Below are 27,500 nucleotides of genomic sequence, written 5' to 3'. Positions count from 1 at the left end.
TGTGATCTGGATTTTTAACATAGCTATAACTAGTTTTCAATCATATCACTATGATTTCCATTTGTAGTGATGACTAGCAATGGGGCATCATGCAGCAGACATGTAGCATGATGTCCCACCCAGTCACATTATCCTGACACCAGGCTGACCAGTCCTAACACTAACCTCTTAATGCTGAGTGCCTACCGAGACAGCTGTTAGTATTATTTTTGTAAGTCTTTGGTATGACTTGGATGGGGTTCGAACCATGGTCTGCCGCATCCGAGGAGGACACTGTAACCTGTGACTAGGCCACAGGAGCGGTCCAATTGTTTAATTGATTTGGTGTTTTTAAAGGTAATACATTTTGGCTAAGCTTTGATATGCTGTGCACAATTACAATACACTCTCGTGGTAAAATTCTAGTTGGGACACCGAGATATATTTTAAAGGTGTCATGAGAGTCCAAAAAAGAATTGATACTGAATCTGAACTTTTACATAAATCTTGTATTCAATTTCATATTGGAACAAATACAGTCCGGCAAAGAATCCACTGGGGAGGTGTAAGAAACATGTACGTTGTGAAAGACGAGATAATCATCATTGCCTATGCAGAAGCATATAGTAACAGAGCTGTTGGGAAGGAGTACAATGCAGGAGAGTTTTCTGGTACAGAATGAAGAAGAATGACAGGTGAGGACATACATCTACAGTGACTTTTGAGAGTGATAATGACAAAATGGAATTAGAGGACCCTGACAAAACCGACTGAATTCCATCACTAAGGTGAACCATAAACTGTTAAAAATTTAAGGACCAGCCATAAATCAGAAAAATATACTTCCAATATGCCACTTTTTCATTCTTTCTTTTATTAGATCTTAAACAAAATTATCGATCATCATCAGGACCCCATGCTGGTTTCTTGATAACAAATTAAAATGTCATTTAACAAATGATCTGTGCAGTATCCAAATTGGCTGACAATATCACACTATGACACAGAGCAAAATGATGAAGATTTTATAAAATATTTTATGTTCAAAACTTTACTGTTACCGCATTCAAATAAAAAAACACACAGGGGTGTGCATTAGACACCAAAATACAGTACCTCTGCTCTATCCCCCTCTAATGATCAAAATATGGGAACATATTAAATTTAGGGGTACACTGGCAGCCGGGGCATGGAAAATATCCAGTGGGCTCGCTCAATGTGGAACACTGTCTTACACTTCTTTGTCAACTGTACATGGCAATGACTGTGTACAACTCCATGTTTTTACTACTAAAATACTTCAGTTCCATGGCCCTGGAACAGAATATATAGATTTTCTTAAAAAATTAACCATGAAGAAAGAAAAAAGGAAAAAATGTGTATGCCTTACTAGAACCTGAAATTTATTTTTAAATTTATCAAAACAAATGTTGATGAATTCGCTGAATAACATTACAAAAGGCAAAAACTTTGGAGTTGTCTCTGGTGTAATTTTAACAAGAAATTAAGCTGAACAACATCCACATGTTACTGTGATGTTGGCACTTTTCAGATTTTCTGATCAGCTATAAAGACAATCTGTTAATTATTGGCTTGTGTTATTTGGTCAACGGACCATTAAGTTCTTAACTGTTGAAAAAAAACAGAAAAGCACAGCTTAGCAACTTAGTCACCCCATACTTTGGTGATTATGAATGTGTGTGTATGATTTTGATTTTTAAAGTAGCTTTAACAATTTTTCAGTCATATAGCTACAATGTCTGCAATAATACAGCTGATAGTGAGTCTAGCACTGGGGGTTTCATGCCACAGACATATAGCATGATATTCCACCCAGTCAAATTATCCTGACACAAAGCCAACCAGTCCTAACTCTAACCTCCTATTGCTGAGTGCCCTTTGGTATGACTCAGCTGAGGTTCGAAGCCACAACCTCCAACATTTGAGGCATACACTATAAGTACAAGGCCCTGGAGCAGTCGATCATGGAAGTACTTGTGGACATTGCCTTGACAGCTGATTGACTCTTTGCATAGGGCATATCATATTTATGATCATTACACTTTAAATGCATTAAAGGATAAAACACATTTTACTTCACATTACTTCTCTAATTGGCTTTTGTCTTACAGTGTTACCATCAAATGGCATTTACCAACAGATACATTCATCAATATTTTGTCATATATTGTCATATACATGATTTGTTATTGAGAAAAATATTTTCATTACAGAACATTTTACAAAATATATGATTTCTTATTCAAATGTGTGAATTTTATGACATACAAATTTCTGTACATTAATGCCATTTTTGTAAATGATAAAATGAAAGGTACTGTATATGAAGCTATCATTTGTCCAAAAATAGTAAGGGGGAGGGTAAGTAAATAGGAAATTATTTTCAACTTGCTATAAGAAGAAACAAAAAGACGTGCCAGATTTACCTTTGCAATTTACACTGGTTGCATGAGTTAACAGGGTGTTTTAAAATTGCGGAAGGGGTGTACAATGCAGCTCCCACATATCAATTTCAGTCAATAATACTCGGAAACATCATAACACATATCAATCTGAGCCCCTAATACTAGGAATCCCCACTATAAATTTATAATAATTGCTTCATCATAACACATCAATCTGAGTCCCTAATATGGGGAATCCCCGCTGTAAATACTTCTTCATAACAAACAAAAGCCAACCAATACTTGCTCAATCAAACCTGCATACACAACCATGCACCAAACAATGCCATGATTACAAATATCTATCACCCACCCAAATTTACAAATCATTTAATTTATATACCTAATTAAGTAACTTATGATGCTCAAAGTCGGCCTGAAAAATATTGTTGGATTTATTAGGCACTGCTTATAAACATAAACAGTACTGTGTAGATGTTTTTCAAAAAAAGAGCTACCATCAAGCACAAGTGTCTCAGCAGTGTTTGAATCATCACAGTCCAATGATCATGAATAATACCATCCATTTCCTATAAAAATGAGGATATTGTTCATGAAAAATTATTCATACTGGTGACATTGGAAAAACTGTCAAATCTGAGGTGACTCTGGCATGTGTACTCGTGCATAAGTACTAAACCATAATTCTCCTTTCTCTTTCCCTGTTTCTTCTCGATTCATTTTTTGAACTGAATGCAGACATATCATGATTTATGATGAAATAACAAAAAAATATTCTTCTCTGCATATTTTTTACAGATTCTCTATTATAGATGCGTAAAGATCAGATGGTGAGTATATCAACTTAATTACTCACACTACAATGTATATATGTACCAATATTTGGTTATTTGCATAAAACCAAATGTTATATATGTAATCAGTGTTTTCATTATTTCTGCTTTATTATATAAATAGGTAAGTGCATTATTCAAGCATGTAAATTTTTGCACCAACTCCCACCTCATCCCCCAAACTGTACAGCCTTAGTAATATGCATACAAAATATTCTACAGTTAACTGACATGTTTTTGACCTACATCATAGATTACAATCAGCATGATGGCAAGCTGTGGACCCCAAACAATCTGTTATAGCTAGGTTTCCATGACAAGTTCTCATCAATCTGGTCAAGCACTGATCACTTTATGTTTGACTTTTGTTTAAAATTAATTTCCACACCATTCTGCTGTGTCAGAGTTCAGGCCTCTTGAATTATTGCCCCAGTTCGGGCAAGACATCCTTCAAGACAGTCTTTTATTATTAATCTAGCCTTGAGCAGAAAGCAAAGTTAATGATTGTTCATGAAATCGCATCAATTCCCAACACTATATAACATCCATCAGCAGTTCACAGTGTTACATGTACTTGATACACTATTTTAATACCTGCCAGCAGCGTACAGTATTACATGCACATGATACACATCTGTATTTAATACCTGCCAGCAGTGTACAGTATTATATGCACATGATGCACATCTTGTAATTTAATTACTGCCAGCAGTGTACAGTATTACATGCACATGATGCACTGATTGTAATTTAATACCTGCCAGCAGTGTACAGTATTACATGCACATGATACACATCTGTATTTTAATACCTGCTAGCAGTGTACTGTATTACATGCACATGATACACATCTTATAATTTAATACCTGCCAGCAGCGTACAGTATTACATGCACATGATGCACATCTTGTAATTTAATTACTGCCAGCAGTGTACAGCATTACATGCACATGATGCACATCTTGTAATTTAATTACTGCCAGCAGCATACAGTATTACATGCACATGATGCACTGATTGTAATTTAATAACTGCCAGCAGTGTACAGTATTACATGCACATGATGCACTGATTGTAATTTAATACTTGCCAAACAAGTTGTCTGGATGGAAATACTGCACAACCTTGAAAGTGCAGTACATGTATATCCATCTGACAAAACAAGTTCATATTTTCCCATACAAAAACAGTAACCTTTTTATTATATGCTCATTTTCTTGTTCTACCTAAGGCTTAATTATGTAAACAAAAATACACTACATGAAACAAAGAGAATGTATGCTGTATTCCAAACTAAATACGCAAGCGCAGATTCATCTTTACACAACAAAATGTGCACGTAACTCCCCCATATAAATTTGAACTTAGTCACGTGCTAGACATAACTTTCAAAAGAAAATGGCAGTTTTGGTCTACTTAAAATTGAAATTTGGAGTCATATTGTGAACGAATGCGCATTGCAACAACTTTTCCATCTGATATGGAATAGAATTTGGTATTTTTGTCATTTCTGCGAAATTTTGTGATTATGGACTGGATTTATCTGTCAAATCTACATGAGGCACACCGGATTTCAGTGAAGAAAGAGCAGCATGTTGACATCTGCTAGTGTGTTTCTGTTCTGTCAATGAATGTTTGAAATCATAATGTTGGAAAAATATGTAGTCTTTTAATTGCAATTATCAAAAAGATGTTATGGAATATAATGCTTATTTCATTTTGAGTGCAGTAAGGAGGATTTGAAGAAATTCAGGATGTAAAACTGTAAGTATATTTTTGGCCATTCTTATTACCAGTTAAAAGATAGTGTATGCCTTGTCACTTGCATGTTTTTGTAGGGACCCAGCAATTTTATGAAATCTGGTGTCTATCACCCGCCTAAATCCAAAACATTGTATTAAAGAAGTTAACGTGGCAGGTAGCAAAGCAGCTGGTATGTGGCAGTCCATGAAACATACATTTTAGTTCATTCAGAAACAAACACAATCAACCAAAACTTAAAGTGCCTACTAACTGAGTGTACATGATTTGTTTACAAATCAAAAGTGCTGGCATCAGCATCCATTGTTTGTTTACAATAGAAAGTACATCCTTCATGAGTGGAATATGAAGTGCATTTAAGTGCAATATCGTAAAATACTTAACAATTCGGACAATGTAAAGTTAATGGAGAAAAAAAAAATGAGCATATAATATTTAAAATACTTACCCTGCATCCTGAGACTCTTGATGCAACTTTCCATACTTGGGCTCCCTTGGAGTCTTTTCTAATTCCATTCTCAGAAGAGGCCCCATTCCAGCTCCAGTGTGTTTAGCTGCAACTTCTTCTCCCCCATATTTAACTTTAGGGGCAGGTGGTGCTTGAGGGGTCACCACTCCATAATTATTTATGAGGTGGTCAACTGTTCCCTGATTTCTTTGTGCATATTCTTCTGCATCAACACCCTTCACTTTTGGAGCTGGTCTATCTGATAAACCTAAATTTCCATAATTTTCCATCAAGTTTCTCATGCCATCTCCTTTATTTGCTTCTGCAATTTCATTTGCTTCTTTCTTAATGGCACGTGGATGAATATTCCTCTGCATTGGAGGGTCAGCATAACCACCAAGAACCTCAGACATACTTCCTTTGTTTACTTGTGCATTTTTGCGAGCTTCTTCGGATATGTTTCGCTCTGCAGGACGTGGTGACTGGTAATTCACATTCACACTGTGGTCGAACCATTTTTCCATTCCACCTCGATTTCTCTCAGCATACTCTGATGCCTCTGGTTTGATTCGTGGATGAGGCTTGCGATCTGGACTTGGAAAAAACTCGCCATCTATAGTAGTCATGGTAATTTGTGGTGGACTGACAGTTTAACTTCCTCTGTTATCACATTAGCTGTCAATCTGAAAAATAATTCAGCTACAGTTAATGAAAAAAAAACAAAGTCTATCATATGCATGCTAACTGGTCAAGGACTAGCAAATCCCACCGAAAGGACAGAATTTGCTAGCCGGTTTTGCGAGGCCTCTTCCCAAAAATATTTACCCTGAAAAAGGTATATTCAAATTACTTCAACAAGGCAATTTAATCTGTCATTTTGTACTCTCACTTGCATATAAAGTTAAACAGAAATCCATTTATCCAATCCCAAAGTGAACCAATATTCCCAAACTTTCTTGAATATAATATCTAAACATCTGTATTCCAAACAAAATGGGTGTCCTGTCAACAGTTCCAGTGATGTTATTGTGAAACTAAAGTTGTAATGTGATATCACCACTTCTTTTGCATGATAATAATATCACGATGTTTATATTATTTCAGATTAATAAAATATTCATTTTCCCCGCAGTCTGTAGACAGTTACTAAAGTATCGGATAAAAATGAATAGAATGAAATGTAGAAATGGGTAATTCAGCATGAAAGCAAACCAAATGTTGAATGAACACAAGTTACATCACAATATAAAGTGAACAGAAATGAAATGATCAAAGCATTCTGAAGAAAGCCAACAGTGTAATGCAAAATGCAGAACACATGATAAATGATACACCTCCAAGAGTCCCTCAAATATGACTCATTAAGACCGTTTCTTATTTTTGTAATGCGGAATACTGAAACCATTTTTGATATTCTTCAGCGATAAGATTTTAAATTAGCTGCTGTGATGGACATACTGGATATCAGCTTGACACCATTTTCACTGAGGACCAACAGGGCATCATATGAAGTCTTCTAGTGGAAGCTGAACGTTGACACGACTTTACAGTTTGGAGGAACAATGATAACACGTTTTTCAAGATGTGTGCCAATGTGGCCATATCCAATAATATCAGACTGGTACCATACCTATTTAGTACCAACAAAACATTATAAGCAGTCTTTTAATGAAAGCGTAATGTCAATAGGACCAGCCATCTAAGGGAAATAGTTATATAAAGATTTTTAAGAGGGACATTGTGGCAGCTGTTAGAAATCAGATCAGCACCATTTTCAGTTAAAGCCAACTAGACAATGTGAAAACTCCATTCAATATGATTTTCCATTCAAAAGAAATAGTGATAAGATTTCGTAAATGGCCCCTGTCATGGCCATATTGAACACCAGATCAGCAATTTTCACTTAGGAACAATTAAGAAATCTTTTAGTTAAAACCTCATGTTGAGTTTTTTTTTTTTTTTTATATATATAATTTTTAATGTAGGCTAGCATTAACAATTTGAATCATATCATTACAATGTCTGTACTGTGGCAGTTTAAAGTGATGTCTAGCATTGGGGCATCATGCAGAAGACATGTAGCATCATGTTCCACCTTGAGTCCTAACACTAATCTTTTAACGCCTGGTGCTAAGTGAGACTGCTGCCAGTATAATTTTTATAAGTCTTTGGTATGACACATCCAGGGTTCTAACCCGTGACCTCCAGCATCCAAGGTGGATGCTCTAACCACTTAGGCCACTGCAGTGGTCCATCATATTGATATGACCATCCATTCAGCTCTAGTAGCTGAAACAATATTTTCAATATGGCTGCTCGGGTGGCCATGTTGACCATCACATCAGCCCCAACTACACACGATGAGAAGTATTCTGGAAAACCTCTATGTCAATACAAACTTCCATTCAGGAGTAGTGATAACAAAAACTTAAAGATGACCACACTGACAGCCATACTGGGCATCATTTACGGCCAAACATATCCCTAAAATCTGTGTCATCAAAAGTGATGCGTTCTGTGAATTTACAGATGCAGTGATGGATTTTTACCTCGACCGAAGGTACATTTTGCTTTAAATAATGTATTAATCAAACATTTTAGGTAAATGATGGTATGTATCAAAAACAAAAGTTTATAGTCTAATCAGTTATCTTTGTTCGGGTATAGTATGACATGCACTTTCCTCAAACACCTCAACCAGTCATCAGTTGAGGTGTTTAAAGTTATCAGCTGCGCTTGGGACAATTATTTAATAATAATAATACTCTAAGAACCTTCAGACTTTGGTGCACTTGGTATTTTTGTATGAAAACTTATCAAAATCAATACATTAAATAAATTACCTTGAACCGACAGTTCAGTAAAATATGGCAGCTCAAATTTAATGCAATGCATCACCTCCCATGATAATCTTCTAGTGAAAACCCTACAATGGTTTGACCATCCATTTCATAAGAAGTAGCAGTAAAGATTTTCAAGATGTCACTGTGCTGGCCATATTGGATACCTGAGCAAGAACATTTTAATTTATGACCCAGCAGATCATGTGATGAATGTGTACCATGTAAAGCCTCATGGCAATCCTCAAGCAGCTCATGAATAATTATATCAAATTTGTGCTAATGCATTGATGGATGATCGATGATGTTATGTTGTTTTTTGTAGGGTTTGATGCCATTTTTCAGCACAAGATAGGCTATATATGGCAGACAGTATAAATGTTGGAGTAAAAACCTGGGAAAACCCAGAAAGAGCCACCGACCCATGAGAAGCTACCAGCAAGCTTTCCCACATACCCACACTGGCCAAGCCTGAGACTCGAACCCATGCAGACCGAGATGAGATGGCAGTGATCTGTAGCAGCAAGTGCTTTAGACCACTCACGGCCCCAATCAGCAATAGACTACCCCATAAGTCTGAAAATTATTCTTGAATGACTTTTTAAAATTTATCGTTTTCAAGCTGCCACCAAATTTCTTTCTGAATACACTTTCAAAAAGGTACACTACATAAAAACCATGCATTACATTTATGTGTGGGACTTGTCTCTACTGTTAATTCTGTCCACATTCTTTGTTATATAGATGCATAATTTCATTGCCAAACATTTGAGGTTTCAATGAGCAAACTATTAAGAAGACATTGTACAGTTGGTAACACCATATACAGCATCTCCAAGACAGTCATGATACATTCAGGTAATACTGATAACCTTGTCACCTTGACCATCTGTTTGACTCGGCTCTGCATATTTCATACTCCTAGAATCAGGTTTACATTGTCTGTCAAAGGGCAGATTTTCACGATCGTTTATCCTAGTCTGTATTTTTGTCTGCATCCGGCCTTAATGTTGGAAAGACTCTTTGAGTTGCATGCAGAAGAAAACAGTTCAGTTCACAAAAGGTACCATATATACTAGCTTATAAGAAAGTCCAACTGCAGACTGTACAGATTCAGATTTGCCATCACATAATGTGCTGGCAGATCTGAGTTTGTCAGGAGTAATCAGTAGAAAAAACAACACAGACCCTGATCTGCAGGCACATTAAGCTAGGCAGATCGTGATCTTTGTTCTTTGCAGTTTGCCTTGACTTATAAGCAAGTATAGTTGGCATGGTAATACTGTCACAACACATTTGCACATTACTTGTATTGGCATGCCAACAGTCCTATAATCAACCCATCAGTGGTAAAAGCTGGAGTCGTTGAGCAAACAAATTACTGAAGATAAATGACTGGCATCTTTATATGGTTAGTTTTAAAAAGCTACAAGGGTTGGGTTTTTTTCTTGATGTCCACAAGCCCCTAGTTTGAAACTGTAACCAAGATAAGCAGCTGAATAAATTGTTATCTCTTGTCTTACAACATACTGTGTTTGAGGCTGATACTAAAGAAACAAAGGAAAATAATATCTTTGACAAAAATATTCAAACATCAGCACTGATCTTTTGTTTATTATTATCCATCTGTTACACACAGTTATCAGACTGGATCCCCTACCCTGCACTTTAAACCACCAGTCCCAAAGATGAAACAAGATTTTAGCCAGATATGGCTATGTAAAATGATAAACGAATCATGTTGAACATCTGTTGGGTGGGGGCTTTGTTTTTTGGGGGTTTTTTTTACAAATTCAGGTATGAAGGACAGTCTGTAGTTTAATATCAACATAATACATAAAAAATGTCTGATCCCATAATGCTTTGCTAAGATACATCAGCAATATTTAATGCTCCAATCTGGAAAATTTGGTTTCATGCATCCAATGCATCCTAACAAAATCATGCAGAAGATGCGTGTATATTGAAGCCATACAAGTCACCCTGTAATACCCTGTCAAATGCTTGCTACACCCACATAGCAAAGTAGATCTTTCAAACATAAATGTACATGGTGGAAGTCTGTATCATCATATACAATGTACTGTCACTCCTGTACAGTGATATTTACATGCATGCACAGCCTTACATGTACTTGTCAAAAATCCTAATGATACAAAGCCATATTCTAAATTCAATTAAAATATGATCAGAAATGTTGCCGTGAATGCAATAACAAGGTCAGACAAGCAGAATCGGGTACAAGATCGGGTCATTAACATGATGGATCTTGCTCACTGCTGAACTCATTTGAGATCTCAGTGTCAACCCATATTTCCTGTTTGATCAATATCCAATCAGAAATACGGTCTACAGAGAGGTAACAAGCCCAGCCAATTACATGCAAGAACCAGGATCAAAGTTAACGGTTGATTCAGGTACTATAATCACCTCAGTGCCTGTCATTTTGCCCAAATATGCAGTGAAAATGACGGCACCTTTTCTTAAGTCAGGATCTTTAATATACACACCCTTCCTTCTGATCATTTGCTTTCTGAGTAAAGTATCAACTTGTACCTTTTTATTTGTTCAATGTGCAGAGTAAAACAGCTTAAACATAGTAATTCTTGTTTTCTGATTTTTTTGTTTCAATATTATGATTATATATGCCTGCAAATACACTTCAGTCTATATACATATTTAATCTAATGGGTAAACTAATTTTAAAAAGTACATGTACTAAATAATCGAACCATTGCTGAAGAAGAATTCCATTAAGTTAACAACAAGCTGGCTATACAATTAAAGTACATGTATTTTACAATAGACGACTGTCTTTTTACGCTACTATACAAAAGTATATCAGACAAGCATAAAGGAAGTTTTATACTACATCTGTATAATAATAATAATAATAATAACAATAACAACTTTATTTATAAAGGGTGACAATTAAATGCATGGAACAAATCTTTTGGTGTACATTTATATACTGATTTATGTACATAGTTGCACACACAATTAAAAAATCACTGATAAGCTACATTTATATATAGACATAATAAACTGAAAATTTCATAAGAACATGCTTGAAGAATTAACAATAAGCTATTTTTATATACAGACATAATAATTGAAATTTTCCTAAGAACATGCTCCTTCTTGGCACCCTATGTATATACAATTATATAAAAATAGTGAGAAAAAGTTTTAAGTTTGAGAATTATAGTTTAACTGCATAATGTACATATGACTTTTTTCCATCCAATGAATTCGATTATACGGTACGGTAAATGAATGCACTGATATTTGTACTTTCTCTAATTTCCTTTGGTATTCCCAATAAGTGGCCCTGAATAATGAAAATAAGAGAGTTTTATAGTTGGTTTTAGAATGGAAATACTCATACAGGTCTCAAAGGCTTTTGAGTCTTCAATATTACCTACCTTCTATTACTTGATAATGACTGCTGCCATCATACAAAAAATGGCTCTTTTGAAATGAATGTGTAGAAACAGTTTTCTTCACAAAACTATTTTGGCCTGTATTTTATGTGCTGTTTGTCTTAAAGTTAAGTATAACAAACACAATCCAGCAAGTAAAGAAAGCATTATTTACTGTGAGATTCATTAATATTTATGCACGTCTTCTTAAATATGAATTATGTTATACTGTACCTTTTGATCATGTCATCTGCTATGGATCAGAGATCAGTGTAGTGATATAACTGAGCAGAAAGAATTAAAATATTGTAAAAAAATTTCATGATAAGCAGATCTACCCCATGTTTGACAAGACAGTCATTGGTCAACTTGGGCTTTTTTTATTGCTAGCCCTATATCTAAGAAATCATGTTTTGTGTAGTGGAATCAACTTTTGGACAGATGACAGATGTCCCAAAATCATACTATAAAAATGTTATATCGCCTCAAGAAATGCAGATAAAAAAATAGGGGCTATAAAAATCAAAATCTTGCTATTCAGACATTGACATAGATACAATACATAATCGCTTTAAAGTTCAGTCCAACAGATGAACAAAATAGATCCTGATCTGCCATTGCATAATGCACCAGCAGAACATGGTCTACATGTACATTGCTTATTTTACTGATTGCTCCTACACAACTGCGTAGACCAACATCTGCTGGCACATTATGTGATGGCAGATCTGGGTCTGTGCAGCTTGCAATTGGACTCAACTTTTAAGCAAGTAAATATGGTACCATATATGTACAGCTGACACAATCTGTAGACATTATGGTGGCATTTTTTTCTCATAACCCATTACCTCAATACTTAAAAGACTGCTCTTTCTAAAATTGGCCTGAAGCTATTATAAATACCTTAAGTCTTCCATTTTACTCCCATTGTAAGTCTATTACCATCAGAATGCTAATTTGCATTATGAATCAAGTATCCAGTTATCTGAGTTATGATTAAGCTTTAGAAACTTCCCAGTATAAATTAGCCAATCAGCCGTAACAGTAGATATGATGGGATGGGACATCATGTAAATAATAATTAAGGGAAGACTCTTGCTGTCACTAAAAATTAACATCTGATATCATATTATCATCTTTATGCTTAAAAAAAAGGAGGGTGGGATTTGCAACTCAGAAAAATGATGTATATGAAAAAAAATATAAAGTATTATCAGTGTGTGAATTCATACACAATTGGTTTGCTAAAGGAGACTCCATCAGCAGTTTACGAGTTTGCTCTATGACAGGAACCTGGCATTTGTCTTAAATTACCAGCTCACTCTTTTTTTAACATGAATGAATCTTATAGTTTGCATTGTATAAAAATAAAGGAAAACTGGGCCAACAGCCTATCACCTAAAATAAAGAATTCTCAATTTCATTTTCAATAACCCAATGTAATTCAATAATCACAACTCTGAAATAAAGCAAGCTGAGATTATACATTCAACTTATTCAATTTTCTTCCAGCTACCAAGAAACAATGCCAACCACAACACCATGTATCTGCCAACGTGCTCAAGGCAGTATATTCTTAAAATCTGATTATGCAGTCCACAAATGAATACGTACACTGGTAGTTTACCGGTAGCAGTGTTGATGAATAAAATTGCACAGCATGTCGTGAGATGGTCTTTAATTTTACGTATTTAACAGTTGTTTGAATGACAACAAATAAAGTAGACAAAGATACAATACGGTCATTTCACAGATAACCTATATTTATGGATTGCTGTTTATAAAAAGTTTTCATTTAAATACCAGTAGTTCTCAGTAAAACATATCAATTGCATGTTCAGTAATACAAGTAAACAGCTTTTACACCACAAAGTGCTGTTCATAAAAGATTTTCATACACAAAAGCTTCAGTAGAAGGATCAACAGCAGATCCAGTAACACAAGTAGAAATTTTTAGAATAAAACCCAAGAGTGTATATGAAACAAATACCACTACACTCACTCTCTCTGCAAACCATCCTAAATATCACTGCCTCTATATTCAAGTCCCTGGAGTTTAGAATATACCCAGGGGCCAATAATGTGAGATGTTATAAATTTCTCTTTTAATGCCCATTAAGTTTATATTTATAAGTGGAGATCTCAATATTTGAAGTCTCAAAATTATGACTCAAAGGCTACAAACGAATACCCTCTAGGCATAATTCAAAGGAGCTTTAAATTCTAGAACCCAATCTGGACCAAGTTGCCATTTGGTCCACTGTACACATAACTTCACAGATAAACCCCCAATTGTATCCCAAAAATTACAGCATCTATCTTGAGAACCATGAAAAAGATGTGCAAACATACAAAATGCAAGTACAGGTAGGATCAAAGAATTGATGCCTTTTACTTAACTCCAAAAAATACAATGGAGATACCAATTCTTACACATTTATGAAATTTTGGCACAAATAGTGTACGTTTTTTTATGTATCTCCAACTCTGCACAGAACTCAGATGTCTCTGTAAGTCTTTAGGCACTGGGTTTATCTATCCTGATCTGTTTCATTGCACAGTATAGTTTTTTTCACATACTTGAAAGCATGATAAATAATCTCAATAAATATATAAATAAATAAAGATATTGATGGTAAAGGGTAAAAGTACACAGAAAACAAATCTCCTGATCAAAATGAAATGTCTTGCATTCCACGATAATACAATACCGGTATACAAAACTAAGAAACTTTTTAATTATTTAAAGCTTATAAATTTGGGAAATTTGTTTTTTACAACGGGGGAAATAAATCTTAATAAATTTGTCCACATGAACAAAATCAGTTCCATCTTGGGGCAAGGGAGTCTGATCTTCCCTAGAGTGCCACTTCTGTCGACAAATGCTATCTAATCTTATTCGATAAAATCCCTTCGTTATGCTCACCTCCAACATCATTCTGAAAGACATTTTTATTTGTTGAAATATCATAAAAGTTTGAAATTGTTAGTTCTTTCAAACACTACTACTATTTCTAAACAAAAATTTCCTGTTTAGATATATTTACTGCAAATGAAACTCACCCATGCTGGAAAATGTTATGTGAATTTGTGATTCATTTCATGAAAATATAAATTTTAGGATAGAGAAAGTGTTATTTTTGTGCACTGTGTTGTGTAGCTGATAAGTGTAACGAACCTGGAGGCAAACGTCTTATCAGCTGACACTTACATTCATCAAAAACACTGTGATTTTAAATAAAAATAACAAATCTGGTGATTTAAATCTTCAGGTCTTTTCATGCTGTCAACAAATGATTTCAAACATTTTACGGTCATCTAGTTGCTGAAAATCACCAGTGTGACTTATTATTTGTACTGCTGATATTAACACACAACTTAAAATTTGAAGAAAGTAACTTCCATCAATGGACAAGTTAGAAATATAACTACATTCATACTAATATATGGTTCAGTATATGTTATTTTCAGGCACAGGAACAAAAAACAAGGGATTTTAAAGTGCCATGGTTACTGGTGTCAAGTATCTTGTCAAAGAGCATCATGCAGAACTTGCCATAAGCTGACCATGGCTGATATAAAGTGCTCTGCCAAAGGACACACTGCATTAAACTGACCTTGGCTAATATGAAGTTCCTTGTCAGACTCAAAGGGCACATTGCACAAGCTGACCATGGCTGATATGAAGTGCCTTGCCAAAGGGTACATTGAAAAAGCTGACAATGGCTAATATGAAGTGCCTTGCCAAAGGGCACAATGCACAAGCTGACCATGGCTGATATGAAGTGCCTTGCTAAAGGGCACACTGCACAAGCTGACCATGGCTAATATGAAGTGCCTTGCCAAAGGACACACTGAACAAGCTGACCATGGCTGATATGAAGTGCCTTGCTAAAGGGCACATTGAAAAAGCTGACCATGGCTGATATGAAGTGCCTTGCTAAAGGGCACATTGAAAAAGCTGACCATGGCTAATATGAAGTGCCTTGCTAAAGGGCACACTGCACAAGCTGACCATGGCTGATATGAAGTGCCTTGCTAAAGGGCACATTGAAAAAGCTGACCATGGCTAATATGAAGTGCCTTGCCAAAGGACACACTGAACAAGCTGACCATGGCTGATATGAAGTGCCTTGCTAAAGGGCACATTGAAAAAGCTGACCATGGCTAATATGAAGTGCCTTGCTAAAGGGCACACTGCACAAGCTGACCATGGCTGATATGAAGTGCCTTGCCAAAGGGCACATTGAAAAAGCTGACCATGGCTAATATGAAGTGCCTTGCCAAAGGGCACACTGCACAAGCTGACCATGGCTGATATGAAGTGCCTTGCTAAAAGGCACAATGCACAAGCTGACCATGGCTAATATGAAGTGCCTTGCCAAAGGACACACTGCACAAGCTGACCTTGGCTAATATTAAGTGCCTTGCTAAAGGGCACACTGCACAAGCTGACCATGGCTGATATGAAGTGCCTTGCCAAAGGGCACATTGAAAAAGCTGACCATGGCTGATATGAAGTGCCTTGCCAAAGGACACATTGCACAAGCTGACCTTGGCTAATATGAAGTGCCTTGCCAAAGGGCACACTGCACCAGCTGACCTTGGCTGATATGAAGTGCCTTGCCAAAGGGCACACTGAAAAGCAGACCATGACTGATCCCAAAATTGGATTCAAATCCACACCCTTTCAAATGTGAGACGATTGACTATTGATAGGGATAAATTTAAATCAGAACAAGCACCAGAAAAATTCTTATCTGGTACGCACAATTATCAAATATACAAGACAAAATCATTCATTAATGATCTCTGTGCTTACAATATTACATAGATGTAATGAAATAATCCAAGTGGTTATGCTTGATTCACTTTTTATACATTATTTCTAACCTGCTATTGTCCCTCTATTTCTCTATTTTCCCTCTGTGATGCAATGAAACTTGTTCACCCTGACCCTCTCAAACAATATCCAAGCAAAAGCACCTGTCTAGGTTAGTAGCCTTCTCACTGATTATGCCCAAGATGATGAAAATAAATTATGGATACAAAGCATTACCCATGCTCTTAATCAATGGATACAAAGCATCGCCAATACTCTGAATCAATCTGCAAAACTTACAATTAAGTACATGTAACAGCAATAAAACATACTCTCCCAGACATGACAGCCAATCTTCAACTCCAAGCAAAAATAAAACATGTACAATATATACTACTGGTACTTAAAGACAAAGATTTATCATCCAAAACATTTTTTACATGCCAGAACAATAATCTGGCACATTTTTTTATACATCCACTAAATCAACATGCTGATAAACATTGTTCCAGCAAACTTAATGCCTTATTACTTGAAAGACCCATTAAAGCTGATACAACATGTATGAGATTAGAAACCAACATCAAAAGAAATTTGCATGATAAAGCAAAAGGATTTGTTATGAATATAATGCTAGAAAAGGTAAGCAATATTCTGGCAGACTGAATAGCAAAATACAGTGTGTGTGTGACCGTGCTGTAACAAAATATATATGGTAATAAATGCAACTAAGAATTAAGTATCAGATTAGGATAAAAGGTTATTCTCTAATGGCCTAATTTTGAAACTGCCAAAACCAATATTATCACCAATGAGCTTTTACAAATACTATAAATACCAGCATACCAATCAGGTTAACCACAAAGACCCAGATCAGCCTGCATATGATGAAACAAAAGATCAGGGTATATGCAGTTTATTATGCTTAATCAGTACACCAAACAACAGAGACCCTTATCCACAGATGTATATTGCAATGACAGATCAGGTTCAATGAAACTTTCAACTGGACCCAGAGATATATGCAAGCACACATAGTACATTTAAACCACATACCTACAAACATATCAAATGTCAAGGCATTCAGAGCTTGTTTATCTACAACAGTAACCTCTGACCCTTACCCATAAGAATGGACATTTGGCATACACATGTAAATGTTGAGTTAGCTTTGCATATCAGGTTTCCACACAAATGTGTACATGAATGTTAAACATGCAGTATCACCCTAATGAAAATAAACCACAAAGAAAAAAACTAACAATCACGAAGTCTGAAACAGGTTTGATATGTATAGGTGTATGCATGGAATCAAATACATAACATTCTAGATATTTACCAAAGTTAAAATTCTGAAGCACTTTCTTGGGTTTCTGTAATTTTAGAAGCACTGGATGGATCCAACTTAGGCTCTCATAATTTGGGAGTCCATTCTGAATCTATTCTGACTCCAATGAAAATATAAGACTGACACATTCTGTCCAAAGTGACCTGACTGAAAGATTTCTTGGCATATGATCAACATTAATAGATAAACGAACCCAAATAGTATGTAATTCACTCACTACTCTGAACATGTTCCTTATTATTCCTAATTAGTAAACTGACTACAAACACTTAAATGCCCCTTTCCTTTGGGCTGTTAAATGATCCCATCCAGACTTCCTGAAGAGGTCCTCTAGACATGAATACAAATACCACTACCATGTTTCATTTGTCTATGTCAAGTGGGCTATTTAAAAAAAAGCAATCTTGCAAACAAGCTTAGACAGACAGACAGACAGACATGGCCAAATTCAAGTTACCATTACTGCATACAGTGAGGGCTTAATAAAAAGGTAGAAAGAAATGCAGAGTCTTGCCTGATTTTGACAAATACATCAAAGCTTACATCCAGTCATCTGAAACTAAGATAACACTCTAACTTGTATGGTACAGGGTAAATGAGTGACTCTAGCTGAACATACCACACTAACTATGCATAATGCGCAGCTTAGCACCCTACAGCAAATACTAAGCTCTTTGATCACATTATATATAGTACAGCAGATTAGGGTCTAAACCAACTCACTGATTTACAAGTTTTAAGCCAACAATGTAAACAATCGCTAAAAGACCAATGTTGTTTACAGTCAAAGTGGACACCCTCATAATGTGGTATTTTACATAAAATACATGTATAGTAATACAAATAATACTAATTAAGTAATGGAATGGGATTCATGACTATGCCTACAGTATAAAAGGGACCACCTAACAGCCAGACATCTTGTAGTGTGGGAGTACTATACATGTCTTTCATGTAGGGTTGCATGATTCAGCAATCAACTCTTATGTAAATACTAGTCATGCTTATCACACCTCCAATGTCAAGTACAATTGTCAACCTTATAATCTTATTGACTTAAATCATACCATTTCATTGGTCTGAAAACAGTAACCTGTATTTTACCCAATGTTACATCATCTGTTCAACAAACAATAAATAAACATACTCTCACACACACTATCTCTCTGTCTGTCTCTCTCTCTATATATATATACAGAGAGAGAGAGAGAGACACACACACACACACATCTATATCATGTACTCTTTCCAGACAGGTGTACACAGATTTAAAGTTGACTCTTACCAAAGACAATATCCATGCAGACAAGAGATACTGGTCCCTGTCTCCTCTAACCTGTCATCCCACTAAAGAAATGGCAAAACATGTAATCACTCCTGATTATCAACCACATCTACTGTAGCACCATTCATATATGCATACTGTGTTGACAACATTACACAGTAGATATTTGACACCTGCCTACCATTAGCAATATGTGGGATCAACCTAGTATAAAATTATGTCCAGAACTAGCTGTAATTAGAGAAATGCTTTCACAAGGTTTCCAGTTTAAGGTCTTGGACTCAGTTCTGAAAGTGTCGACAATTTTCAATATAGTGTGTTTCTGAAATCATATAGATAGCTTTGTACATAGACCACAATAGTATTACACAAGGTTCTAGACATGCCTGTACTACTTCTTTTGATTTGATACTCTGCCTTGACATAACCCTTTAGGGGTGATGAAGTCAGATCAGATGATAGTCTACTCTCCTTCCCAGCCTCCACCACAATACTGTAAGAACAGATCAACCACATCATCGAAAGCTGTCATCAAATGTGGAACTAGACTGAACAGGTGCTCCAGGTGTATTTCGTTTTTATTGAGGAGAAAGAAGGCAAAAAAGCCTTTGTGATAATTTCATAAATTGGCAGCTATAGTATTTCAAACATGCACTTAATACTATATGTACCAACAAGTCCAACTACAATCTGAACAAATCCAGATATAAGTGCATAATGTGCCAGCAGATCTGGGTCTGTCCAGTCTGTTAGTAGTAAAAGGCAAAACAAAACAGACCTTGTTCAGCCACCACATTATCATGATTATGCAATGACAGATCAAGGTATACAATGAAGAAGTTGGACTTGACTGATAAACAAGTATATACAGTATTGTGCTTAATATAGGCATAGTTGTTGTTCTTGGTTTGATACCCTTTTTCAGCATACATGATGGCCAGTATATCTGGCAGAGGAAGGACCCAGGGAAAACCCTGGGAGGAACTACTAGGCCACAGGAAGCTATTGGCAAGCTTTCACACTCCGCCTTTCAAGCGTATCAAAGCTGTTTGCTATCTTGATGTCATAGTCCACCCTAGACAAGTAGATGTAGGGTGTGGTTTACATATAAATGAAAAAAACAGTAGCCATTTTAAATCTTATTACAAATGTTAAATTACTGCATGGTATAAAGGCATGAAGTAAAATAATTTCAGAGACAATTCTGAGGCACACAGTAAGTACCCAGAATTTATACAAGGCTACATGATTGCCTGTAGTTACAAGAGAATCTATGTTGAGTTTGCACCGAGACAAGGAAATCCCATTCAAAAGGTTTCTATAATTTGTCTCCCCATGAGGCTCTGCCAAGGTGGGAGCCAAAGAATGTAACCCCAATACTGGGATTTCCTTGTCTTGGTACACCAACACAGATTATTTTTGTCACATAATGTTTTACAAATAAATTAAAATAACCCTGCACATTGCAATTTAGTCAACAGATTCAAAACGTTTTTATACATCAGGTATTGTTATTGCTTCTCACTCTATACAAAGGTCATTCGGTCTTGTACTAATTTTAAATGAAAATCTTAATAACTGCCTAAGTAGAATCTCATTATATAAGCTGTTCTTAGAAAAAGGAAGGAAAAAAACATCAAGAAAAAAGTAATAATTGTTAGGTGTTGGAAGTATTGCATAACAAGCATTTCCAGCCATGTGCTTTTGCTGTTCAAAATACAATTCTACAAATTTATATGAATTTGTTAATAGGGCAAAAAGCGACCCATCAACCATAAGTAAGCAAGTTCCACGCATGAGAAAATAGAAACAAAAATATCTGATATTTTTTACTGTATTATCACATTTAAATGTGTCTGACAATGTTTGAAAGAAGCAGCTCTGATATAACACATTTCTAGTTAAAATGGTTTTTGCAGTAGCTCTTGAGAGTCTGGATTTTTCATTTTTTTTGTAGACAGAGACGTGTATAATCTGTATGCCTTGAAAAGTGTTTTCTGTCATAGTTCATTCCACACAGTATGGCGAACTTAATCCAATCTGAAGCTCAGAAAATTTTCAGGTCAGCATCATTAAATGTAGCCAAGTCTTTAATTTGTTTCACACAAAGTATTAAAAAACTAATTAGGTACTTTTAGCAATATATAATGGCACTGACCAGAAAATTTAATGAGTTGCCCTACAAACAGGACAAAATTAACCATGCTGAGTAAACGAATTATAGTTTCAAGCATAATACCAAATAGCTTGGCATTGTGTGCGTGTCTGTCTCTCAAAATGTTTTATATAGTGTGTTCTCAAAGTTGGCAAAACCTTAAGTTGCTATATGGGTTTTTATGTTATACATCTGTTGTTGTTTGTTTTCAGATCAAATCTGTCAAGCACAGCAGAAAACAACAAGGGTTTCTTTTTTTTTTAAATTTGTTTTTATTGCGTGGATACCATTACTGAGATGACCTGTCCGAGACAACCCAACTGAGATAAGGTTAACAAACAGCTAGATTTCTTTGTTGCATGGATAAGAAAATTATGTACCAGTAAAGCACTGTTCCACATAAGAATTTGATCAATGTGGTATTTAACTCCTGGTTGAAAAATGAGTACTTGATGGTCATTTCATCTCTAGAAAGTCTTTGTTTTAGGGTGGAGCCATTTTATGTGTTGACATACTGGTTGTATTTCTCACATGCAGATTACAGAGATTACATCATCTGTTCATATGCTACTCTCATCCTTGACAAGATTTCTTTTTACTTCCGAACAGACTACCTGTTTGATGTCAGTGACTTGTATTCAACATTTTAGGCTATTTCAGGATGCTCCATTTGATCATTTCATGAGCAGGACATATCTTGGTCACCATGCCCTTTGTTTTGCACAATATGAATAGAATGCTTTCAAAACATTTTACGTCTTTTAAACAGACAAAATAGTGCAACATCCTCGTGCGTGGAAAATCATATCTAGAACAAGTCAGAGAATGGGAGCACTGATTACTAACAACCACATCCTTCACACTCTACCTCCTACAGATGCAAAGCAACTGCTGTGGACACAAACTTGTTTTTATGAGTGACACACAGCTCCAGTGGCCTAGTGGTGAGAGCATCTGCCTTGGATGCAGGAGGTTGTGGGTTTTAAACCTGGCAGTCATATCAAAGACTTATAAAAATGGTACCAACAGCTGCCTTGCTAGGTGCTCAGTACTAAGAGGTTAGTGTTAGGACTGGTAAGCCTGGTGTCATGATAATGTGACCAGGTGGGGCATGATGCTACATGTCTGTGGCATGATGCCACAGTGCTAGATACTTCTATAAAATGCCACACTGCAGACATCGTAGCAATATGACTGAAAACTTTTAAAAGCCATGTTAAAACTCTGAATCACACACACTAAATGTGAGTGACAAAGGACTGAATGGCAGTCATTTTGTATATTTTGTAACCTGGGCATTTCATAGCCTGGTTCTTTCATAATTAGTTGTTTTACAAAAGTTACTATGTATAATTATGGTCTTAAACTTTGACTTTTTAATAGAAAGGAATTATTGGTGATTATATATTTCTTACATAAATGTTAACCGAATATCAAGTCAGCCAGTATCAAATGTGAGTTGCGTGGCTCTTGTGATGTGGATGTCTTTTCAGTAAAAGCCGTAACTCTGACAAGTATGCCGAACATTAAATAATTATATGTAAAAAAACAAACATGTATTTAGATTTAAATAAAAATTTCAGTTACCTTTAAACGTAATTTTAAAAAATCAGATTAAAATAGTGACCCATAAATGATTTGGAATTTATTTCATTAGTTTGAAATGAACAATTACAAGAGCTTTTGAGCTGATCAATATTGAAGGATACCTTTTCCTGTCCAGTTTAGTGACAGAAAAAACTGAAGCATTAAACATGATTCTGCACACACACCACCGTCAAGAAAACAAAACAGCCATCCTGATGCTGTACTATTTCCTGACAGCAATGTTAAGAAACTGCATGTAATTAGTTCATCATATATACGTTTCATCATATATGCATGTATCCATACAGACTTCCTGAATCCTTGAGAACCAATTTAGCTCAACCTAAAAACAAATTCCAGCTTGAAGTTATCCCACACCAACTCAAAATAAAAAGAATATTTCATCTTTGAATACTGTTGCTTATCTGACCTACTTTCCTTTCTTCATTCCATCATGATTTTTGTACAAAGTTTCTTACTTATGAAAGCAAATAAGTAACTGAATAAAGTAGCACATTGACGCTCTTTGCAAAGCTAATCAAAGAAAGTGTTCTATGAAGATGAGACTTCTTGGGGTTCCTTGTGATGGTAATCATCCTGAAGCTTTGTCCAAAAACTTTTACAATAAAAACAGGTTAGTGCAGAAAAAACACTGTGCAAAGACACATTTTAAGAGAGTTCTTTTTAAAATAAAGAAGAAACCTACCAGTTATTTATCATAACCTAAGGCTTGTGCATCCATCCAAAATATCTTAACTACATGTACTGTACGTCAAAACAAACTTCAGATCTGATGTTGCCTTGAGGTTGCATAGCCATCAAGTGCTTCCACCAAGTATTTGGGTCACATGATTTCATATAAGTACTGAAAATATTATACACTGTAATTTATTCCAACTAATAGTACTTACCTAGCTTACATTATGGTAATTATTAATAATTATACAGAATCAAGTACCACCTTAACAACCAATTTACCTTCACCTGAAACTGACCATCATCAAGACTAAAATATTGATATTCCATTTTTTATTTTTCACCTGACCTCTAAATTATGTAGAACTCTGTAAAGCTGAGGTTACTCACACTTAACATCAAAGATCACTATCAGACTATGGTCTGAATACAGGCACATTAATACTAAGGTGTAAGGACATTTGTGTATGTCCTCTTGTGTACTTTTATTGGGTGTGAGGACATTTGTGTATGTCCTCTTGTGTACTTTTATAGGGTATGAGGACATTTGTGCATGTCCTGTTGTGTACTTTTATAGGGTGTGAGGACATCTGTCTATGTCCTCTTGTGTACTTTTATAGGGTGTGAGGACATCTATGTCCTCTTGTGTACTTTTATAGGGTGTGAGGACATTTGTGTATGTCCTCTTGTGTACTTTTATAGGGTATAAGGACATTTGTGTATGTCCTCTTGTGTACTTTTATAGGGTATGAGGACATCTGTCTATGTCCTAATGTGTACTTTTTATAGGGGTTATTTCAAAATAGCATTGAAATGTTTTAGGTGTTCAACATATTTTATCAGGATATTAACTAGACATGATTTTGATTATTTGCCAAAAACACAACAAAAAACAAAATATAGTCCGAATGTTTGGTTTGTTTTCCCTCAGTGGGGTTACAAAATGCAGATTCCCTTACAAAGGGCATCCAGATGACAGATGGCACAATGGGCCAAAAACGGATCTTTGACTAACATACAAACACTCATAAAACTGGACCACACTGTCAAGCTACCCCCCCCCAACCTATAATGCAGTTGTGAGGTTCTCTTAATTCCATAACAATTCATAAATGAAAATTTCAAATTGTACTGATTAAATATGGTAAAAAAAAAAAAACAATTTACCAAATAAATGTATCAGATTTCAGACAACATTATATATTGGTGGAAATGGCTTAACAATATTCCCACAAACTGCTCCAAGTGATCCCTGTATTATAATAATTCATTCTAACAAACTGGTTCATATTATCAAACTATCTCCCAAACACACACCAAGCCTATAACCAGACTGGTTTAATTCCATTATCATTCTTAAACATAAATTTCTACCTGTGTAGAAAACAAATGGTAAAATAAGGATATACATTATAAATATATAAAAATAATTACAAACTCAGCCAAGTCCAGACAGTATAATACACCTTTGTGGAGACTACTTAATGATATTTCCCCAAACTGCTCATAGTGAGCCATTTATCATAATTGTTTTTCTTCTCTCAATCCAACAAAGAAATCAGCCAAAAAGAGAAACTTACTCAACTTTAAACAATACTTCAATAATTTCAAAAATTTTGCCACTCTGACCAATATTTATGTTCACGCTGACTGCATTCCAGCCATTCTCATTTCCCCCCATTTTTCAAATCCTCATCCATGCATCTTTCATGTGAAGATTTGACAAGCAGACACTTCTGACCAATCACAATTCTTCTTACTAATACAATGATTATCTGCTAAATAAACTTAAGAACAAATTGTCTACAATGATCATCTTTACACTGTACATTTATTGCAGAACAAGGCGGGATATTCCACCAGTAAAAAAACGGGATTGGAGATGATAGAAAAGAAAAACTTACTAAAGAATATCATATTCTGGCCAGACAAAAAATAGAATTTGCTTTAAAATGGGGAAAAAATTATCACTGACAGATCATGAACTATACAAGTAAATAAACTTGGTTAATCGTACATTTGCAGAATCTACCAAGAGATGTAAGAATTTTGATAATCCATGGTTGTGTCTGGGCAAGCAGATTTGAAAATCAGGTTGTCATGGTAGTAAAGGAGTTTTCTTCAAGACTGCAGTAAGCAAAATTACTGAGCAGCTTTCATCATGTACATATCATTAGTCTTAATTACAGACAAATCTTGCTAATGGAAACTGTCACACCAATTTCATCTATTCAAGATCAGGAAATAAAAGATAATCAAACAATTTCTTTCACTGATGGTCTTCTTGTCCATCAGCTGGCCATTAGATGTTGACATTTTGCAATCCCATTAATCTATTACTATCATCTAACTGTAAATTATCCATACTGGATTTTTATTTAGCTAATATACTATACAATAATATCATAATAGGCCATCTTAGGATGCTATCACTCAATATTGTTTATGCAGGCTTTTTTTCATACTGCAACAAATCTATCACCAATAATTTGTACTATTTTTGTAGCAAAATGTCCATTTTCAAGCAGCACTACCAAATATGGTTGCTTATGGCTTGATTTAATTTCTTATTCATGTAATTAGCAATACATCAGTGACCAAAGCCAATACTACCAGTACACACTGATGCACAAACATCAATAAAGGAGGTCTTTGTTTATTTGAACAGATCATGGCAGTGCGGCAGCTCATAAACGACCTTTTTCATTTCCCGTGAACATAAACAGTCAACCATGTGTAACAATATATGTATGCCCAAAATATAGATCACACACTGTATGATAAGCCAATGTTAATTAACAACACATCCCATATTTAATGATACCTTATTTGTTTACTTTAGTCATGATGTTATGTTGTCATATTTATAGGCAAGCTAAAATCTTCCAAAACTCCTCAGGTGGCCTACGTGGTTAGAGCATCCACCTCAAGTGCAGGAGGTCGCGGGTTTCGAACCCTGGAAGTCATACCAAAGACTTATAACAATGGTAATAGCAGCTGCCTCTTTTGGTGCTCTTCATTAAGAGAGGTAGTGTTATAGGAATGGTCAGCTTGGTGTCAGGATGATGTGACTGGGTGGGACATCATGCTACATGTCTGTGGCATGATACCCTAGTGCTAGACATCACTATAAACTGCCACACAGCACAGACATCATAGATATGATTTTTTTTAAAAAGCTATGTTAAAAATCCAAAATCACATGCACACACATGATGATGAACCCCTCCTACAAATGGATACACCATAGAAACAACATTCAAATTAATCAATGATGATGGTTCAATGCCATTATTTTCTGATCTGTCAGCCAAAAACTGAACTAAATGGTTTTCATCACCAGCTTGAAATACACAATCCATTAAGAAAGCAAATTTTTAAGACTAGTAAATATTCTGGAGGTCCAGGAAAATCTTATACTTGTCAGTCTTTTGGTAATGAGGGAAATTTACAGAAAAAGGAAACAGGCAATGGTCTGTATAGACCGTACTACAGCATGTCCAAAGGTCAGTTGACCTCGTAACCAAAGACCAAATTTCCAAGAATATCATATATACTGATGCTATTGCAGAGATTTGAGTTTAGTTAAAAATGCCTGGACTCCCATTTAAGCAGAGATGTTAATCTCTACCAGCTGTATATGTAACTGGTCTATGCAAAAAGAGTTCTCTCTCTTTTTCTCATAAATGGTGCTACTACCGGTAGAGCGATCTGGATCAGATTTAATGATTTCTAGTATCTGACACTTAACACAATCTATTGTATGCTGTGGTCAGATTGGTTAAAATGTTTCAACACTGGGAAATCTTTATGGTTACAGATACCCTCAAGTGTTCTTTTATTGTCACTTGGAATTCCCTTTTAGTCTCACCAATGCATTGTTTGCCACACTGATGGC

General features: G+C 35.5%; 1 protein-coding gene across 4 annotated transcripts in view; it reads right to left on the bottom strand.

Moving 5' to 3' along the window:
* Nucleotides 1-27,500, bottom strand: part of LOC149770844 (uncharacterized) — a 47,102-nt gene that overhangs the window by 16,313 nt on the left and 3,289 nt on the right. For 2 of the 4 annotated variants that reach the window (XM_089949049.1, XM_089949052.1), the window contains exon 2: nucleotides 5,448-6,130. In XM_089949049.1, the coding sequence (XP_089805175.1) occupies nucleotides 5,448-6,073 (626 nt within the window). In that variant the 5' untranslated portion in view covers nucleotides 6,074-6,130. Of the gene's footprint in view, nucleotides 1-5,447; nucleotides 6,131-18,393; nucleotides 18,520-19,164; nucleotides 19,266-27,500 lie in introns of those variants that run through there. The other 2 variants (XM_089949050.1, XM_089949051.1) reach the window with 2 other exon arrangements.

The sequence above is a fragment of the Sinohyriopsis cumingii genome, unplaced genomic scaffold (assembly GCF_028554795.1).
Source record: "Sinohyriopsis cumingii isolate HCF-2022 unplaced genomic scaffold, ASM2855479v2 utg002260l, whole genome shotgun sequence".
NCBI lineage: Eukaryota > Metazoa > Mollusca > Bivalvia > Unionida > Unionidae > Sinohyriopsis > Sinohyriopsis cumingii.
This window is presented reverse-complemented; position numbering and strand designations above follow the sequence as displayed.